This window comes from Carcharhinus amblyrhynchos, chromosome 18, assembly GCF_965287045.1.
Source record: "Carcharhinus amblyrhynchos chromosome 18, sCarAmb.v2.hapA, whole genome shotgun sequence".
Taxonomy (NCBI): domain Eukaryota; kingdom Metazoa; phylum Chordata; class Chondrichthyes; order Carcharhiniformes; family Carcharhinidae; genus Carcharhinus; species Carcharhinus amblyrhynchos.
This window is the reverse complement of record NC_137341.1, coordinates 38875609-38894663: the sequence shown is the minus strand read 5'-3', so window position 1 is coordinate 38894663 and position 19055 is coordinate 38875609. Positions and strand designations below refer to the sequence as shown.

The following is a 19055-nucleotide window of genomic DNA, read 5'->3' as shown; positions in this document are numbered from 1 at the left end:
ATATCTTGTATAACTTCAACAAGACATTCCAACTGTATTCAATGTTCTGACCGATGAAACAAAGCATGTCAAATGCCTTCTTCACCATTCTGTCCACCTGTGACTCCACTTTCAAGGAGCTGTGAACATGTACCCTTAGATCTCTCTTGAATGGCCCTACCTCATATTAAGTTGATTTTCCTCTACACCCTGGCTATGACTGTAACATTACATTCTGCACCCTCTCCTTTTCTTCTCACCTATGTACTTTACGCTCGATATGCTTTGTCTGTATAGCGTGCAAGAAACAATACTTTTCACTGTATCCCAATACATGGGACAGTAATAACTCAAATCAATATCCTCAGAGTAAATCTCAATGCACCTCAGTGCTGGAATGGGGGGTGGCGGATTCTGTATTTCTCTGATTAACTGAGTAACAAACAATTTCAGTAAGATTAGCAAGATCGCACCAACTGTGATGCACAATAGCAACAAACAGCATCTGGCATGCTGCAGATGTTTGTCACATCTGGCAGGTAATGTCCTAAAGCGCACTTGCCTACACACAAATCAAATAAGCCTTTTTGCGGTTGCTAATTGCGCAAAGACCTCCTCATTTGTTGGGAGAAGTGCCCAAAAACGATTTGTACTTTGGCACAGTAACAATAATCTTCAAGTCAACCCATAATGCAAACTGAGCTGTGTATTCCAGCTAAAAAGGTGGCGACTGCTTTAAAGTGGTGCTCTGCAGCCCACGTGTGTTGAGGGAGAGATACACTTCACTTATTGGAACCCGACTTCAAGGATTCATACGTCATGTGTACTGAAAGCAATGCTAAAACGGTGTATAACTGTCATCTGAACTACAATATTGGATGACAGCCTTTATTTGACTCAGTGGTATTATTTCATGCAACAGATACTTAGAGTCAGAGGTTTACAGCATTGGAACAGGCTACCTTATTCTTTTTAAACTACTAAGCTACATCCAATTGCCCACGTTTGGCCCATATCCCTCTATACCCATCTTACCCATGTAACTGTCTAAATGCTTTTTAAAAGACAAAAACAAACTTCTGTTTAATTTTCCCAAAGACAAAACCAAAAAAGTGTCAATCAGGAACACAGGACAATGCGAAGAGACAATGAATAATATCGATGGAAGTGAGGATAGCAATTGCTACAACCCTTTAAGGGATCAAGGTATTTATCCCACTTCACTTAAAACCTTGCAAATAGTTTATCGTGTATAGGTTTGCACCTCCAGCTTAACAGTTTGCCCTTTCTCCCAGTGTCTGCGTGGGTTTCCTTTGGGTGCTCCAGTTTCCTCACTATCGTTCAAAGATGTGCAGATCAGGTGGCTTGGCCATGCTAAAACTTGCCCCTTAGGTGTCCCAAAGTGAGTAGGTTAAATAGATTAGCACTGGTAAATGTGTGGGAATAGGTTGGGAGCCTGGGTAAGATATTCTGTCAGTGAATTGGTGCAGACTTGATAGGCTGAATGACCTCTTCTGCACTGTAGGGATTTATGCTTCTACGTAAAAAGGTACTGGAATTGCTATGCGCCTGCCCCATATTATTTCTGTTCAAACATATTCCTCAGCTATATACCTGAGGCATCAGCTTTGAGGGCAGCTGTTGTGTCAGGCGAATAAAGCTTAAAAACCCACCCAAAAGTGCAGTTTTTAAAAGAAGAACTAGCAGTTAGCAGAGTATGGGTTGATTCTCTGTACATCATCTGCAATTTGCAACTGTACACTATGTCAACTTGCTCCCAGCACTTATAACTCTGAATGCACTATGGACTTACCCAGACACGTACTTACAATGCCCAAATGCTAAATTATCCCCAAATTCTCCATTATAATAGTTCACAGTACAGCCTTTTTTTAAAAAATAAAGCACATTACTCACTTGTGCCCATTTTTGACCAGTTGCTCTTTTACTTGACATAATGATCACAATTCATGACGTATGTTCATGAAAATAAACATTTGTAAAGGTTAACTGTAGATTTTCAATGCTACAAGGCCAGCACCCTGCACAGTTCAACTGTGAGCTCAACGTAGTCACTTACCCTAAAATCAGTCAATTTTTCCACCCAAATCTTTCCCCGCCAGGCAGCACAGTGGTCAGCACTGCTGCCTCACAGTGCCAGGGACCCGGTTTCAATTCCTGGCTCAGGTCACTGTCTGCATGGAGTCAGCACACTCTCACCGTGTCTGTGGGTTTCCACCGGGTGCTCCAGTTTCCTCCCACTGTCCAAAGACGTGCTGGTTAGGTGCATCGGCCATGCTAAATTGTCCCTCAGTGTACCCCAACAGGTGACAGAGTGTGGCGACTAGGGGATTTTCACAGTAACTTCATTGCAGTGTTAATGTAAGCCTACTTATGACACTAATAAATAAACTTTAGCTGTTAAAGCTTCCAAATACCAGTGAGCCTTTATGTATTTGTTCTTTTAATTTTCTAAGTTTTGATTGATCACTTCAAAGACAAACCACAGAATCAACGGGCACTCTTATGTTTTTTTATTTAAATTTTTATTAGCGTCACAAGTAGGCTTACATTAACCCTGCAATGAGGTTACTGTGAAAATCCCCTAGTCTCCACACTCCAGTGCCTGTTTGGGTACACGAGGGAGAATTTAGCATGGCCAATACACCTAACCAGCAAATCTTTTAGCATGTGGCATAGTGGTTAGGGACCCGGGTTCGATTCCCTGTTGGATCAACGTGTGTCGAGTTTGTACGTTCTCCCTGTGCCTGCGTGGGCTTCTTCCAGGTGCTCCGCTTTTCTCCCACAGTCTGAAAGATATTTGGTGCATTGACCCAAACAGGTGCCGAAGTGCAGCAACTAGGGGAATTTCACAATAACTTCATTGCTGCGTTAATGTAAGCCTAACTTGTGACTAATAATAAACATTTATAACTTATGTTTTGGACTGTGGGAGGAAAACTGGAACACCCAGAGGAAGCCCATGCAGACACAGGGAGAACGTGCAGACTCTACATGGACAGTGATCCCGAGCTGGAAATCGAACATGGGTCCCTGGCGCTGAGAGGGTGCAGTACTAACAATCGTGCCACCCTCGTGCTAATGAAACGGAAGCGAAGACACTGCGTATGTGCCTAAAATCACCATTGGCTTTAGAGAAGCAAGCTGGCAAGAAACTTTTGATTTCTTACCAGCCTGATTATCCTACTGGAGTCAGACAGAGTTTAGCGGCATAATGCGTTCTGCGATTACAATGGTGAGTGTAATAGGCTACTGAACCAGAAAATATTATGTTACTGTTTTGCTATTTTCCACAATTAATGATGCTCAAACTAAATTTGATCAACGTCCCTTCCGTTCAGCCAGCGGGGCTGTATTGCACAAGAGCATTACAGCTCAAAGAAGTACTATAGTCTTGAAGATATTTTATTCCAATCATCATGCATTGACCTTCGCTGAAGTTCAAGTTACTGAAGGATCCATTATGGAGAAGCAATCCCTGTAGAAATGTCCCAAACAGCTTCACAGGCAATTAGATACGTCGGAATGTAGAGACTGTCATTATGTATACAAGAATTGTCCTGCAATCCGCAATGTGATAAATGACCAGTTAATCTGTTTTTGATGAGATTGGAAAGGTTAGGAAGAAAGCAAACTCCCCACTCTCCGAGCAGCACTGGGTCTTTGACACCCACTGTTCTTCCAGGAAAATAAGATTTGGGGAGATGGTATTAGAGTAATTTAAGCCTGGCATGATAAAGTGTGCTGATAGGTTAGCAGCTGTGGGAACAGGCAAAAGTCTTAGTGCATTACTAGGTGCGGGAAGAGAATTGGAATTGGAATGATAAGGGTTGCACGGTTGGGAGGAATAGGTGACCTTGGACCAGTGGTTCCTAAAGCTTTTCAGCACTGGAATTTACCTTGCCTCATGTCCAGATCTGCTATAGGCTGAGTGCTATTTCCCGAACACCGCCACTATTGCTGCATAATTCAATGACCACAAGGTCATAGAAACAGAAAATAGGCTATTTGGTCCTTTGTGCTTGCTCTGCCATTAATTTCAGGCAGGTTGGTGGAGTTGAAGCCAAGAGGAGATCAACTATGATTGTATTAAGTGGCGGAGAGCAGGCTCGAGTGGCTAAATTGCCTATTCTTTATGATTCTTATAAATTTGATCATGGCTGATCCTCTATTTCAACACCATATCCCCACATTCTCCCATCATCTCGACACCTTTAGGGCCTAGAGATCTATTGATTTATATATATTCAGTGACTTAGAATTCTCAGCCACAGAAGGCTGAGAAGACCACAGGCTCAACACAAAATTCTACCTCAGCGCAATCCTAAAAAGCCTACCCAGTTCCCCAAGACTGACCGCTTGCTCTAGATCCCCAGCCAGAGGAAACAATATCCCTCCATCCAATCTGTCCAGCCCTGTCAGAATTTTATACCTTTCAGCGAGATCCCCTCTCATTCTCCCAAATTCTCGTGAATAGAAGCCCAGTCGATCTGATCCAAATGGACCTTGGCCTATTTCCAATTCCTGCGTGATGCTACAGTACAGTAGAATAGAATTCCAACAGTGCAGGAGGTGGCCATTCAGCCCATTGAGCCTGCAGCAACAACAATCCCACCCAGGCCCTATCCCGCTAAAGCCACATATTTACTCTGCTAAGTCCCCTGACACTCAGTGGCAATTTAGCATGGCCAAATCAAGCTAACCTATACATCTTTGAACTGTGGGATGAAACACCAAACAAAGACATGGGGAAGAATGTCTGTGTGGAGTTTGCACACACAGTCACCCAAGGCTGGAATCAAACCTGGGTGACTGGTGCTACAGTGAAATAGATAGGGGACATCAGGTTAAAGGTTCATTTATTGTGTACAAAGTCACACTGTCACATTTATCCTGTATATTTATCCAAAGCTCAGGTACAAACATTGAAATTCCCTACCCTTTTCCTGCTCCCAGTCTCTCAATCACTTTGGATTTGCAATCTTGTTTTGGGGCTTTAATGCTTGTGATTCAGAGGCTTTGCAGATTTAACACAACTTTTTACTTTAAACCAAAGAGCTAACAGTCAAAACTCAACCACACCACCAATAACAGGCAACTAACAAAATCCTGAAAAGGCAACACAGCTTCAAATGAACTAACTGCTATTTTTATGTTCCTGGTACCTAACATCTGGTAATTGCTATACAACATTACCAGAAGCACAAAATGTTGCTGTATTTATTTAAGAACATAAGAACATAAGAAATAGGAGCAGGAGTAGGCCATCTAGCCCTTCGAGCCTGCCCCGCCATTCAATAAGATCATGGCTGATCTGTCGTGTCTCAGTTCCACTTTCCCGCCCTCTCCCCATAACCCTTAATCCCCTCTCTTATCAAGAACCCATCAACCCGCTTCTTAAAAATATTTAGCGAGGCAGCCTCCACCACTTCAACGGGCAGAGAATTCCAGAGATTCACCACCCTTTGAGTGAAGAAGTTCCTCCTCAACTCCGTTCTAAACCGCCTCCCCTTTATCTTGAGGCTGTGCCCCCTAGTCCTACTGTCTTTTTTGAGCGGGAAGAGTCTCTCCACCTCTATCCTATCCATCCCATTCATCATCTTATACGTCTCAATGAGATCTCCCCTCATTCTTCTAAACTCTAACGAGTACAAGCCTAGTTTATTCAGCCTCTCCTCATAGCTCAATCCCCTCAACTCCGGTATCAGCCTAGTAAACCTCCTCTGCACTCCCTCCAGGGCCAAAATATCCTTGCGCAGGTGCGGCGCCCAAAACTGCACACAGTACTCCAGCTGCGGCCTCACCAATGCCCTATACAGCTGCAGCAAGACCTCCCTACTTTTATATTCAATCCCCCTCGCTATGAAGGCCAGCATCCCATTCGCCTTCCTGACCACCTGCTGCACCTGCAAGCTGGGTTTTTGCGACTCATGCACAAGGACCCCGAGGTCCCTCTGCACCGTCGCCTGCTGCAGTTTTTCGCCACGTAAGTAATAGTCCTTCCTACCAAAGTGGACCACCTCACACTTGCCAACATTAAATTCCATTTGCCATTTCCTGGCCCATTCGCCCAGCCTATCTAGATCCTTCTGCAGACTCTCCACACCCTCCGCCTGGTGCAATGCATTCTTCATGTGCCTAGTTGGACTTTTTCTATTTATGGTCCATGTTCTCTTTGGCATATTTCAATTTATTTCCTTCCTCCTCCTCCTGTCAGTCAATATTTATCAACAATTTAATTATTATATTCATTATGTAAAACTTGGCATTAAACATTCGTAGCTTTGTGGGCAGATTTCAAAGTGAGCATTTGCAGATATTTCCTTATTTCAGTGTCGATGCCAGTACGCATTTACAAACAGTCCCTGAATTACACAAACTGTTCCAATCAGACAGAACGGTGCAGGAGAATTTGGTCTCCCTGCAACATATAATTTAAAAAAAAATCGAGGAGAGAGCTCTGAAGTGCTGTCAATATCAATAAAATCGTGTCTTTTGCTGATAGCTTGGGATAGATCAAACCTTAAACTAAGCTGAGCTCAGATCCATGCACAGAATTGTAATATTCGGAACACTTCACAATTAAAAACCAAAAGGAATACTTAGAGAGAAAGAGAAAAAAAAATGAACAAAATAAAATGGGGTATCACGATTTCCTTTAAACAAAAGGGATTCAACATCTAAACCAACACAGCCAGAGAGGGGGACAACCAAGCAGCCGAAGGCTCGTTGCCCCTGGTGACAGTGCAGGTGGACACAGGGGTTGTTGAGTACTAAAGTGAGCAGTTGAAAAGGCCCACCTTGGTGTTTTAGGTATTCGCCCCAGTTACAATAAAAACAATAAAACAACAAAAACCCTCTTACCCCCATCCCTCCTGGCCTATCCATACCAACAAATAGCATCTCATGCTCCCCACCCACCCACGGTCCCCTATAACCTCCATGCTAATATAATCCTCCACTCATCCCCACGGTCCTTTAAAGCCCCCATACCCGTTTTGTGCCAATACTTGCACCCTCTGCCCTTACATCTTCCATGACTCACCCAGTGCCCAAAATGCGAAGATCTCAGGAGCTATGGTGAGACAAAATAAATAAGTATTTATTGCAAACTTCATTAATTACAAAAAAACCCTCATGCATAAAAACCAATTCAATACACTTAAGTTCTGTAAAGTTCTTAATCCTTTATCAAAATAAACATTTGTATTCATAGGCCATACCAAAGACTGGTAATCTGTTTATAATGATTTGGAGCTGTCAAGCTGTGCACTGACAGCCATACACACTTTCACCACCCATCCCACAAATGTGATATTGATTGGTTGTGAAAGCAGTCAACCAGCACTAATCCTATAATAATAACCTCAGGTTTAATGTCAACAGCCAAATATTGAAATTGCAATTAGTCTCAGCAAGTTGTTTTTTTCAAAACTGTAAAACGTTTGGCAATTTAAATAACTTGATAGCTTTACAGATTCACTGAGCTTATCCACTTTTTTCTGCGCATTCATGTCTGCTCTCAACAACCTCAAAAGGGGTACCTGACACTTCTGAATAACCCTGGCAGATTTAGATCTTTGCCTCAAACATCTAAAAGTCATGTTCTGGACATCCAAGTAATTTTACATGTGCAGCTGCCTTTGTGAACAATGAATGTGCCAAATACAACCCACCCTAGCTTCCCCCCAGCAAAAAACTGGAGTGCTGGATTCAGGAGCAAGACACCTGGAATCAGGGCTCTGGTACCATTCTGGCTAAGGTATGGAGCTCTTCTAGCCCTGCAAAGGTTCAAGCCCTTTGTAAGAAAAGCGCAAGAGAAAATTTTAAAACATTACCCTGGCGTTGAGTGTTTGAAATCTTGGAAAGTTAACAAATCCTGGACTAAGAAATTTCCACATTCCAAGCAGGCCCTCAATTTGAGTTGTAGAAATTTAATGGCACAAAGAGAGGCTATTCTGTCCATCAAGCCATTGAAAAAACAATCACAGGATGTCCAAAACCCTTTACAGCCAATGAAACACTCGAGTATAGTCACTGTCGTAATGTAGGAAATGCATCAGTCAATTTGTGCAAAGCAAGCTTCCACAAACAGCCATTAGATAATGGACAGATAATCTCTTTTGGTTATGTTAACTGGGGGATAAATATTGGCCAGAATACTGGGAAGAATTCCCTCACTTCCCCTCAAATTGGTGCCTCAGGATTCTTTTCATCCATGCAATAGGGCAAAGGTAATTGACTCAATTTTTCTTCCCAAGGATGGCACCTTCAATGGTGCAGCACTTTCTCAAGGCTGCACTGGAGGGTTAGCTTTGATATTTGTCCTCAAGTCTCTGAGTGGAAATTGAAGCCACAACCACAACTAACTCAAAAGGCAAATGATTTGCTAATGGAGCCACATTCCAGAAATATTCCTTGCCCATGAATTTTCAAAATAAATCTGCAAGCCTTGATCATGGGGAGAGGAATAACTGTTTGAAAGGGCTATGGGAAAACAGGAGTGGGACCAATGGAATAGTTCTTTCAGAAAACAGTGGGCTGAATGGCCTCAATCTTCTGTTGGATTCTATGGAAGTGACAACACCTAGCATTCCACCTCACCCTTCCATATGCTAAATGCTATGGAGAGACTCAATTGATGAAAACACGACAAAATGGTAGCCTGGTTATACATATCATTTGTGTGCGCTTTTCATAAAATCCTTGCAGTGCAGAAAGAGGCCATTCGGTCTATCGAGTCTGCACTGACCACGATCGCACCCAGGCCTTATTCCCATAACTGTATGCATTTACTCTAGCTAGCTCCCTGACACTAACGGGTAATTTATCACGGCCAATCAACCTAATTTGCGCATCTTCAGACTGTGGGAGGAAACCCATGCAAACATGGGGAGAACGTGCAACCTCCACACAGACAGAGACCCAAGCGGGGAATCAAACCCGGGTCCCTGGCGTTGTGAGGCAGTAGTGCTAACCATCGTGCCGCCCCCCTTTTATACCCAAGTAAATAAATGAGATCCCACAGAGCTTTAAAAAAGACCCTCTCCAGCGGTGGAAAAATAAATCTGTGCAGATTATTATTAATGATAACGTTTTATTGGAGTTGGGAGACAGGCAGGGTGTGTACTGTCACCATAGCGATGTCTGCTTAGCACATCAAGTAGACTCAGGAAGAGAACCTTTGGTTTTGCTGACATTGATTAATGGTACCATCCTACTCATGTACAAAAGATTGCTGAGCTAAATAGACTGACCCAATTTTCTTTGTTTTCCTCTTAGAAAAAAAAACACACGTTGTTGTAATGTTTGCTTCAGGAGGCACAGTTCATAATTTTTGCTTTCATTTACAAGGCTTCGCAATGTTCCACAATCAACTCATAGTTTGCTCTTGGCTGGATCAAAACTACCGTTCAAGCATACCCCAGGCAACAAATTTCCAGCTGATAAACTAGATCCCGTATTGTTAAATCAGTGCAGCAGGGACGCAACACATCAATCCTCGTGTACAAGTCCATTAAGGACCAGGAATGCCTGGTCAGCTAGTAGAACGCCAAGTCAATTCTCCCCATAAAAGTCAGAAATAAATTACAATTTTAAGCCAAGTTGTGAGGGAGCTTCAGTTTCAGGGCTTTTGGCCAGCATTGCTGTGTAAATCACTTTGGCATCCACTCCCTTAGCCCATCAAACCCATGATATTTGTGATGAGTGGCCATCTTCTGCACCGGAATAACTCTACAGGCAGAACTTAACGCCCCCATCCTGCCTCTGGGATTGAGAGAGGATCATGTGATCAGGCAGAAAGGTGTGGAGTGGAGATCCCACCCACTTCCAACTCCTTCCAATTCACGCTCGGGTGAAGCCTTCCCATCTGGAGGCTAAGTGACGACTTACCTACCTCATCTCACTGCTGGTGTTGAACAGGCTAAAAATGTATTCAAATAAAGACTGCTTATAAAAAGGTAAAAGGCACACACTAATCAATAGAATAGAATAGAACATTACGCGCACAACAGGCCCATCAGCCCACGATGTTGCGCCAACCAGTTAAAAAACAATGACCCTCTAACCTAAACCAAACCCTTTCCATCCATAAACCTATCCACGGATCTCTTAAACGCCCCCAAACTAGGCGCATTTACAACTGCAGCAGGCAGGGCATTCCAATCCCTCACCACCCTCTGGGTAAAGAACCTACCCCTGACATCCGTCCTATAACTACCACCCCTTAATTTAAAGCTATGCCCCCTCATGCTAGCTTTCTCCATCCGAGGAAAAAGGCTATCACTGTCTACCCTATCCAAACCTCTGATCATCTTATATGTTTCAATAAGGTCCCCTCGCAGCCACCTTCTTTCTAATGAAAACAACCTCAAATCCCTCAGTATCTCCTCATAGGACCTTCCCTCCATACCAGGCAACATCCTGGTAAACCTCCTCTGCACCCTCTCCAAAGCCTCCACATCCTTCCTATAATGTGGGGACCAGAACTGCACACAATACTCCAAGTGCAGCCGCACCAGAGTTTTGTACAGTTGCAACATGACGCTGCAGCTCTTAAATTCAATCCCCCTACCAATAAACGCCAAGACACCGTATGCCTTCTTAACAACCCTATCTACTTGATTCCCAACTTTCAGGGATCTATGTACACATACACCTAGATCCCTCTGTTCATCCCCACTATTCAGAGTCCTACCGTTAGCCCTATACTCTACACATCTATTATTCCTACCAAAGTGAATTACCTCACACTTTTCCGCATTAAGAACATAAGAACATAAGAAATTAAACTCCATCCTCCACCTCTCGGCCCAGCTCTGCAACTTGACCAAGTCTCCCTGTAGACTAAGACACCCTTCCTCACTATCTACAACACCTCCGACTTTGGTGTCATCAGCAAATTTACTAATCCACCCAGCTATACCCTCATCCAGATCATTTATAAAAATTACAAACAGCAATGGCCCCAAAACAGATCCCTGGGGCACACCACTCGTAACTGAACTCCATGTCGAATACTTACCATCAACCACTACCCTCTGTCTCCTATCCGCCAGCCAATTCCTAATCCAATTTCCTAAATCACCCTCAATCCCATACATCTGCAATTTCTGCAGAAGGCTTCCATGGTGAACCTTATCAAATGCCTTACTAAAGTCAATGAGAATTTAATCTTGTAAGACCCAAGCCTGTTTTATACATACATGCTTTAGTGTTGAAAAAAATTATAGAATCCCTATAGTGCATCATCGTGTGTAAATCACCTTGGTGCCCGTTCTCGTTACAAATATCATGGACTTGATGGGCTGAATGGCCATCTTCTGTGCTGGAATAACTCTCTGGGTAGAATTTAATGTCCCATTCAGTCCACTGAAACAGCACCGACAAGAGTCCCACCCTATCCCTGCAACCCCGGGTGTTTGTCCTGCTAATCCCCATGCCACAGTGGCAATTTAGCATCCACTAACCAGCACATCTTTGGAATATGAGGGGAAACCCATGCAGACATGGGGAGAATGTGCAAACTCCACACAAACTGGAGTTGGAGGCTGGAATCGAATCTGGGACCCTGACACAGTGAGGCAGCAGTGCTGAGCACTGTGCTCCGATGTTCATCTATTGAAAACTGAAATGTTGTGTGTTAAATTTATTAGACCACCTGTGATATTCTTTACTTAATATGAGCAGCCCGCCAGGTAAACCCAGGTTGGCAAGTCTGTGGCCTGGTGGGGAGAATGCCTTCTACTTGGGAAGCCCATGTCTAAAAGAGAGACCTGCCAGAGACATTGGCCATTCACAGGTGAAGACTTCCCATGCATGCCAAATACTAATCCATTTCCTATGCATGCCTCCACCAGCTGGGTTACTGTAGCCTCCCTATCCCTGTGAACCCACCCCTGATCCATGGAGCTTCACTGCTGATTGTGGGCCTGGATCCCCTGTATTACCAGCAGTGGCCACCAATCTTAGTGACACTGCCAGCATCTGATTTCCCTGGAATACCCAGGGATGGGATACCTGCCCCCCATACTAGGGGAAATTCCCCTGGAGAGGAACCGGGAGATCCAAAGATGGGAAGATAAAGGCTGATTAACACTCAATTAACCCCCATCACCCTCAAGTTGCTCTTTTGATAAAGAGTGATCAGTGCATGGAATAGATTTTTGGGATAAATAATGAACAAATATTCTATTGGAGTGGGGAAGGATCCTAGTTGACATTGTTTGATATTAAAAAGTGTTAATTTATTTTAAAGGGTAAAACATGGTAGGAGAGTTTCAAGCCATGGTGTGCTCTCCTTGTTCCATGTGGGTGACCAGGAACCTTTCCAGTTTCCAGGACCAACATGTGTGCAGGAAGTGTCTCCAGCTGTAGCTCCTGGAAGGCTGAGTTTCAGAGTTGGAGCTGCAGTTGTAAATAGTAAAGCACTTGCAGGGCAAAGAGTATTGTGGATTGCACGTATAGAGAAGTGGTTATACTGCAGGTTCACACTCCACAGACAGGAAGGGACTGGGTGACTACTGGGCAGAGCAAGAGGACTAGGCAGGCAGTGCAGGAATCTCCTGTGACTATTCCCCTGCAAAACAGATATACTGGTTTGGATACTGTTGAGGGGAATGGCCTCAGGGGAAAACAGCAGCAGCCAAATTCATAGCACCAAGCCTGGTTCTGCTGCACAAGGGAGGAACAAAAGGCATAGAAATGCAATAATCATAGCGTATTCAATTGTAAGGGGGAAGATAATCTTTTCTGTGGCTGCAAACAAAACTCCAGGATGATATGTTGCCTCCCTGGTGTTAAGGTAAAGGATGTCTCTAAGCAGTTACAGGACATTCTGAAGGGGGAGGGTGAACAGTCAGTTGCTGCGGTACACACTGGTATAAATGACATAGATTAAAAAGGATGAGGCCCTGAATGCATAACGTAGGGAGCTAGGAAGTAAGTTGAAAAATAGGACTTCAAAAAGGTAGTTAGCACAGGATTACTATCAGTACCACGTGTCAGTCAGAGTAGAAACAGCAGGATAGATAGAATTAATAAGTGGCTGAAGAGATGTGGAATGGGATGGGTTGGGGTGGGGTTCTGGTTCTGGTTCCGATTCCTAGGACCAGTTCTGGGGGAGGTGGGGCCTGTACAAACTGAACAGGCTACACCTGGGCAGGACTGAGACTGAGAATGGGGTAGTGTGTGTGTTTAGAAAAGGACAGACGGAAAAGGTGGAGGAGGAGTTGCATTGTTGATTAAAGAAAATATTCATACAATATTGAGGAAAGATATTAACACTTGTGTGTTAAGAAACACCAAAAAGGACAAAAAACATTTGTGAGGATAGTATATGAACCAAACTGTAGTGGTAATGTTGGGGAGAACGTTAGACAGGAAATTGGAAGTGCATGTGATAAAATGAACAACTGTGGTTATGGGGGCTTTAATTTGCATATAAATTGGGGGAGTCAAATTACTCACAGTACAATGGAGGAGGAATATCTGGGATGTTTTTTGGACCAACACATTGAGGAACTGACAAGGGACCAGGCCATCTTGGGCGGGGTATTGTGCAATGAGAAATAATTAGTTGACAATCTAGTTGAGAGAGAATCCTTGGGGATGAGTGACCATGATATGGTAGAATTCTTTATCAAAAAATGGATACTGAGGTCGTTGATTCCGAGGCCAGGTCCTGAATCTCAGCAAAAGGTAACTATGATAGTATGAGGCACGATTTGACGATGATGGACTGGGAAATATTACTGAAAGGAAAGACAGTGGACAGGCAATGGCAGGCATTCAAGGAGCAAATAGCTGAACTCCAAAAATTGTTTACTCCTATTTGGAACAAGAGTGGAAAAAGGGAACTGTGGCCAAACCGTGGCTTACAAGGGAAATTAGAGATAGTTTTAGATTCAAAGAAAAAAAAACAAATTGCAAAAAAAAGCGACAGACCCGAGGATTGGGAGAAATTTAAAATTCAGCAAAGGCAGAACAAGGGATTGATTAAGAAGGAGAAAATAGAGTATGAAAGTAAGGCAGCAGGGAACATAAAAGTTGACTGTAAAAATTTCTTTAGTTATATTGAGAAGAACATTTGACAAAAACGAATGTGGGCCCCGTACAGCCAAAACAGGAGAATTCATAATGGGGAACAAAGAAATAGCTGAGGAACTAATTTTGTACTTTGCTTCAGTCTTCACAAAGATAGACATGAATAATATACAGGAAGTTCTGAGAAACACAAGTTGTAGCGAGGTGCTGAAGGAAATCAGCATTAGTAGAGAAATGATTTTGGGGAAGTTATTGCAATTGAAGGCAGATAAATCTCGCGAGCCTAACAATCTTCATCCCAGAGTACTTATGTAAGTGGTCCTAGAAATAATAGATCCATTGGTGGTCATTCTCTAAAATTCTTTGGGCTCTGGGATGGTTCCTACAGATTAGAAGGTAGCTAATGTAAGCCTGCTAGTTAAAAAGGGAGGGAGAGAGAAAACAGGGACCAGTAAGTCTAACATCAGTAGTATGGAAGTTCTTGAGACCATTATCAAAGATTTCATAGCAGAGCATTTGGAAAGCAGTGGTATAATCAAAGTCAGCATGGATTTATGAAAGGGAAATCATGTATGACAAATCTTACAGAATTCTTTGAAAATGTAACTAGTAGAGTTGACTAGGGAAAACTGGAGGATGTGATTTAGACTAATCAGAATGCTTTTGACATAGCAAGTTATTATGTAAAGTTAAAGCACGTGAGATTGTGGGCAGTGTCGTGAAGTGGATGGAAAGTAGGTTAGCAGATACGAAGCAAAAAGAGTTGGAATAAATGGTACTTTTTTGATTGGCAGTCAGTGACTAGTGGGGTACTGCAGGTATCTGGGCTAGGACCCCAAATGTTCACGTTATATATTAAATGATTTGGAGGAGGGAACTAACTGTATTATCTCCAAAATTGCAGATGATATAAAGTTGGATGAGAGGGTGAACCGTGTGGAGGATGCAGAGATGCTTCAGTGTGATTTGCACAGGCTGAGTGAGTGACTGAGCATATGCACGATAGATACAGCATAATGTGGATAAATGTGAGGTTTCGACTTTGGTAACAAAATTAGGAAGAAAGTTTATTTGAATGGGTGTAAATTGAGGGAGGTGCATACTCAGTGAGACTTCGGTGTCCTCACGTGCCAGTCACTGAAAGTAAGTGAGCAGATACAGCAGGCAGTAAAGGAGGCAAATGGTACGTTGGCCTTCAGAGTGAGAGGATTTGAATATAAGAATAGGGGTGCTTTACTGCAATTGTACAGGGCATTGGTGAGGCCACACCTGGAGTATCGTGTGCAGTTTTGGTGTCATTATGAGGAAGATGTCCTTGCAATAGAGGGAGTGCAGCAAAGATTTACCAGGCTGATTCCTGGGATGGTAGGTCATATGAAGAGAGACCAAGTCGGTTAGGATTATATTAATTGGAGTTTAGGAGGGGGGAGATCTCACTGAAACATATAAACTTCTAACAGGGTTAGGGTCGATTCAGAAAGAATGTTCCCAATGGTAGGGAAGGGCAAAACTAGGGGTCATAGTTTGAGGATAAGGTGCATGTATAGAAACAGGAGGCCATTCAGCCCCTTAAGCCCTGCTCCAGCATTCAGTGGGATCATAACCGATTAAGAAACCATTCACCTGCCTAGATTCCATGAAACTTCCCTTATTTAAGATCTATCAAACTTTGAGTTTTGAGATTTTCAGAAACTTCAAACAGCTGTTTGGAGAGAATTCCAGATTTCCACAATATAAACATGTGCTACATGACATCAGACCTGAACAGTTTAGCTCTCATTTTTAATTCACATCTCCTTATTCTGGATTCCACCTGCCCAAACCTCACCAGAGGAAACAGTTTTGATCCAAAGAACAAAAACAGCCCGGGAAACAGGCCCTTTGGCCCAACGAGCCCGCGCCGCCATTTTAACATTACCAGTCCCCCCTCCACCGACGACCCTTATCTATGCTTATGGCATTCCACATTGAGGGAAAACTAATTTAGGGACAATTTATTACCTCCAATCAGCCTAATAGCACATCTTTGGGGTGTGGGAGGAAACCGGAGCACCCGGAGAAAACCCACGCAAGCACGGGGAGAATGTGCAAACTCCCACAGACACCGGCCCAAATCCATGTGTCTGCACAGCAAACAGTGAGTCACTGAGCTGTCGTGTTGCCCAGCATCTGGTCCAGTTTAAGCACACATTAACGACATGAAGTACTAGGCTATTCTCGAACATCCAAGAGCAGCCCTTGTACGACCCATCACGTGTATGCCTCTCGTTGGGCAACAAGGCGGACTGACTTAAAACCTGCGAATTAAAAGAGAAAAACATTAGTATCATATCTACCCTATCAACCATCTACCCTGGAGGCAAAAGTCAGGAACAACTGGATGAGAACACAGGAGAATATTAGAATCTCTTTGGGTTGGTGGGCCAAATTGCTTCTCTTATCTGTAACTATCTCATGAACTATAGATACCATTTACCAAAGAATGAGGGAAAGGGGGTAACAGTAACCAAGGAGACAAACACACAAATGCCTATGTATTTACAGCTTGTACTGTTTTGAATTCAGATTTCCCGCATCAAGAGTTCATGCTTTTTTTAAGAAAATGTTTTGATTTGGTTTTTCACATGTATTAGGATACAGTGAAAAGTATTATTTCTTGCATGCTATACAGACAAAACATCACACAGAGGAAAGGAAAAGAGAATGTAGTGTTACAGTCACAGCTAGGTTGTTGAGAAAGATCAACTTAATGCGAGGTAGGTCCATTCAAAATCTGATGGCAACAGGGAAGAAGCTGTTGGTATGTGATCTCAGACTTGTGTCTTTTTCCCAATGGAAGAAAGTGCAAGGAAGTATGTCAGGGATACGTGGGGTTCTTAATTATGCTGGCTACTTTTTTGAGACAGTGGGAAGTGTACACAGTATTAATGGATGGGAGGCTGGTTTGAGTGATAGACTGGGCTTCATCCACGACACTTTGTAGTTTCTTGCGGCCTTGGGCAGAGCAGGAGCCGTACCAATCTGTGATACAACCAGAAAGAATGCTTTCTATGGTGCACCTATAGAAGTTGGAGAGAGTTGTAGCAGATATGCCAATTTTCCTTCGTCTCCTGAGAAAGGAGAGGCGTTGGTGCACTTTCTTAATGATAGTGTCCACATGGAGGGACCAGGACTGGTTGCTGCCGATCTGGACACTTACAAAATTGAAGCACTCGACCATTTCCACTTCATCCCCGTTGATGTGGACAGGGGCACGCCCTCCACTTTACTTCCTAAGTCGATGATTATTTCCGTTGTTTGTTGACATTGAGGGAGAGATTATTGTTGTTGCACCAGCTTACCTGATTCTCTATCTCTTTACCATGCCTGTTACTGTAGCCTTCATTACATACATAGCCTAAATGGTTAAATTATGAGGACAAGTTGCATAAACTTGGGGTTTTATTCCTTTCAGATTCAGAAGATTGAAGGGTAATCTAATCGGGCAGTCAAAATGTAAAAGAATTCATGAAAGTAGACACAGAAATTAGTTCCTCCGGTGAGGGAATCACAAACAAAGAGAGACCTGGTATTCAAGTTAGAGCTAGCCCATTTGATGGACCATAGGGGGTTGTGGAGATTTCAGGGAGCATTTATTCACACAAAGGGAGGTATACATCACAAATTTTCTCTCCTTGAAGACTAAAAATATGAAGGTGATATGGTGGAGTGATTTCCCTGTCTCTGAGCCAGGAGCTCCAGGTTTGAGTCCAATCCCTGGACCTCATGGTCAAGGAAGGTGTGCTATCAACCTGCGAATCTTGCCAGCACATGCCAGTGGTGGGCAGTAAGAGCAGGAGATTTTCCTGATTAGCCACAGGATGGTTGGAGCTTCTCACCATCACCATCTATAATTCCAGACTACAACATGTATGTTAGAATCATGCAATCCCTACAGTGCAGGAGGCGGCCATTTGGCCCATTGAATCTGCACCAACAACTCACCCAGGCCCTATCCCTGTAACCCCACATATTTACCATGCTAATCCCCTGACACCAAGGGGCAATTTAGCATGACCAATCAGCCTAACATGCACATCTGAGAGAGGAAACCAGAGCGTCCAGAAGAAACCCATGCAGACACGGAGAACTTGCAAACTCCATACAGTGACCCAAGGCTGGAATTGAACTTGGGGCCCGGTGGTGTGAGGCAGCAGTGCTGCCCCTACGTTGTCATAGCAACTCAGTTTCCAAATGATTTGTAACACAGCAAGGGGGCAGTTGCTCCTTTCAAAACAGTAAGAAGTCTCACAACACCAGGTTAAAGTCCAACAGGTTTATTTGGAATCACTAGCTTGCAGAGCACTGCTCCTTCGTCAGGTGACTGGAGAGGTAGGTTTCACAAATACGGCAAATATAGACAAAGACACGAGTGCAAGATAATGGTTGGAACGTGAGTCTTTACAGGTAATCAAGTCTTCGTACAAGGTACAGACAGTGCGAATGGAGAGTGTTAAATCACAGGTTATAGAGGTTGTTACAAGCTTTTAAAACAGATTAATAGATAGATTATTATTGGGCAAGGTTATCAAGGGAAATGGAGCAAAGGCAGGTAAAATGGAGTTAAGGTTCAGAAAAGCCTTGATCACATTAAACACGGCTTATCCAGACTCAAAATGTTGGTTCTATTCTCTCTCGATGTGGAGATGCCAGTGTTGGACTGGGGTAAACACAGTAAGAAGTCTCACACCACCAGGTTAAAATCCAACAGGTTTATTTGTAGCAAATGCACTAGCTTTCGGAACTGGCTGTTCCCTCGTCAGGTGGGAGAGACCTGAAGAAGGAACAGCCAGTTCCAAAAGCTGGTGCGCTTGCGACAAATAAACCTGTTGGATTTTAACCTGGTGCTGTGAGAGTTCTTACTCTATTCTCTCTCCACAGATGCTGCCAGACCTGCTGAGATTTCCCAGCCTTTGTTATGGTGTCAAGATTCCATTATCTGCAGTATTTTGCTTTTACCTTATTACTAA

At 43.3% G+C, this 19055-nt stretch overlaps 1 protein-coding gene across 2 annotated transcripts in view; it reads right to left on the bottom strand.

Annotated features, from left to right (window-relative positions):
- Positions 1-19055, bottom strand: part of nherf2 (NHERF family PDZ scaffold protein 2) — a 131502-nt gene that overhangs the window by 19812 nt on the left and 92635 nt on the right. Inside the window, exon 4 of one of the 2 annotated variants that reach the window (XM_080206851.1) lies at positions 7046-7075. The exons of the other annotated variant lie outside the window; for it this stretch is intronic. Within the exon in view, the coding sequence (XP_080062977.1) occupies positions 7046-7075 (30 nt within the window). The remainder of the gene's footprint in view (positions 1-7045; positions 7076-19055) is intronic. 2 annotated transcript variants of the gene reach the window in all.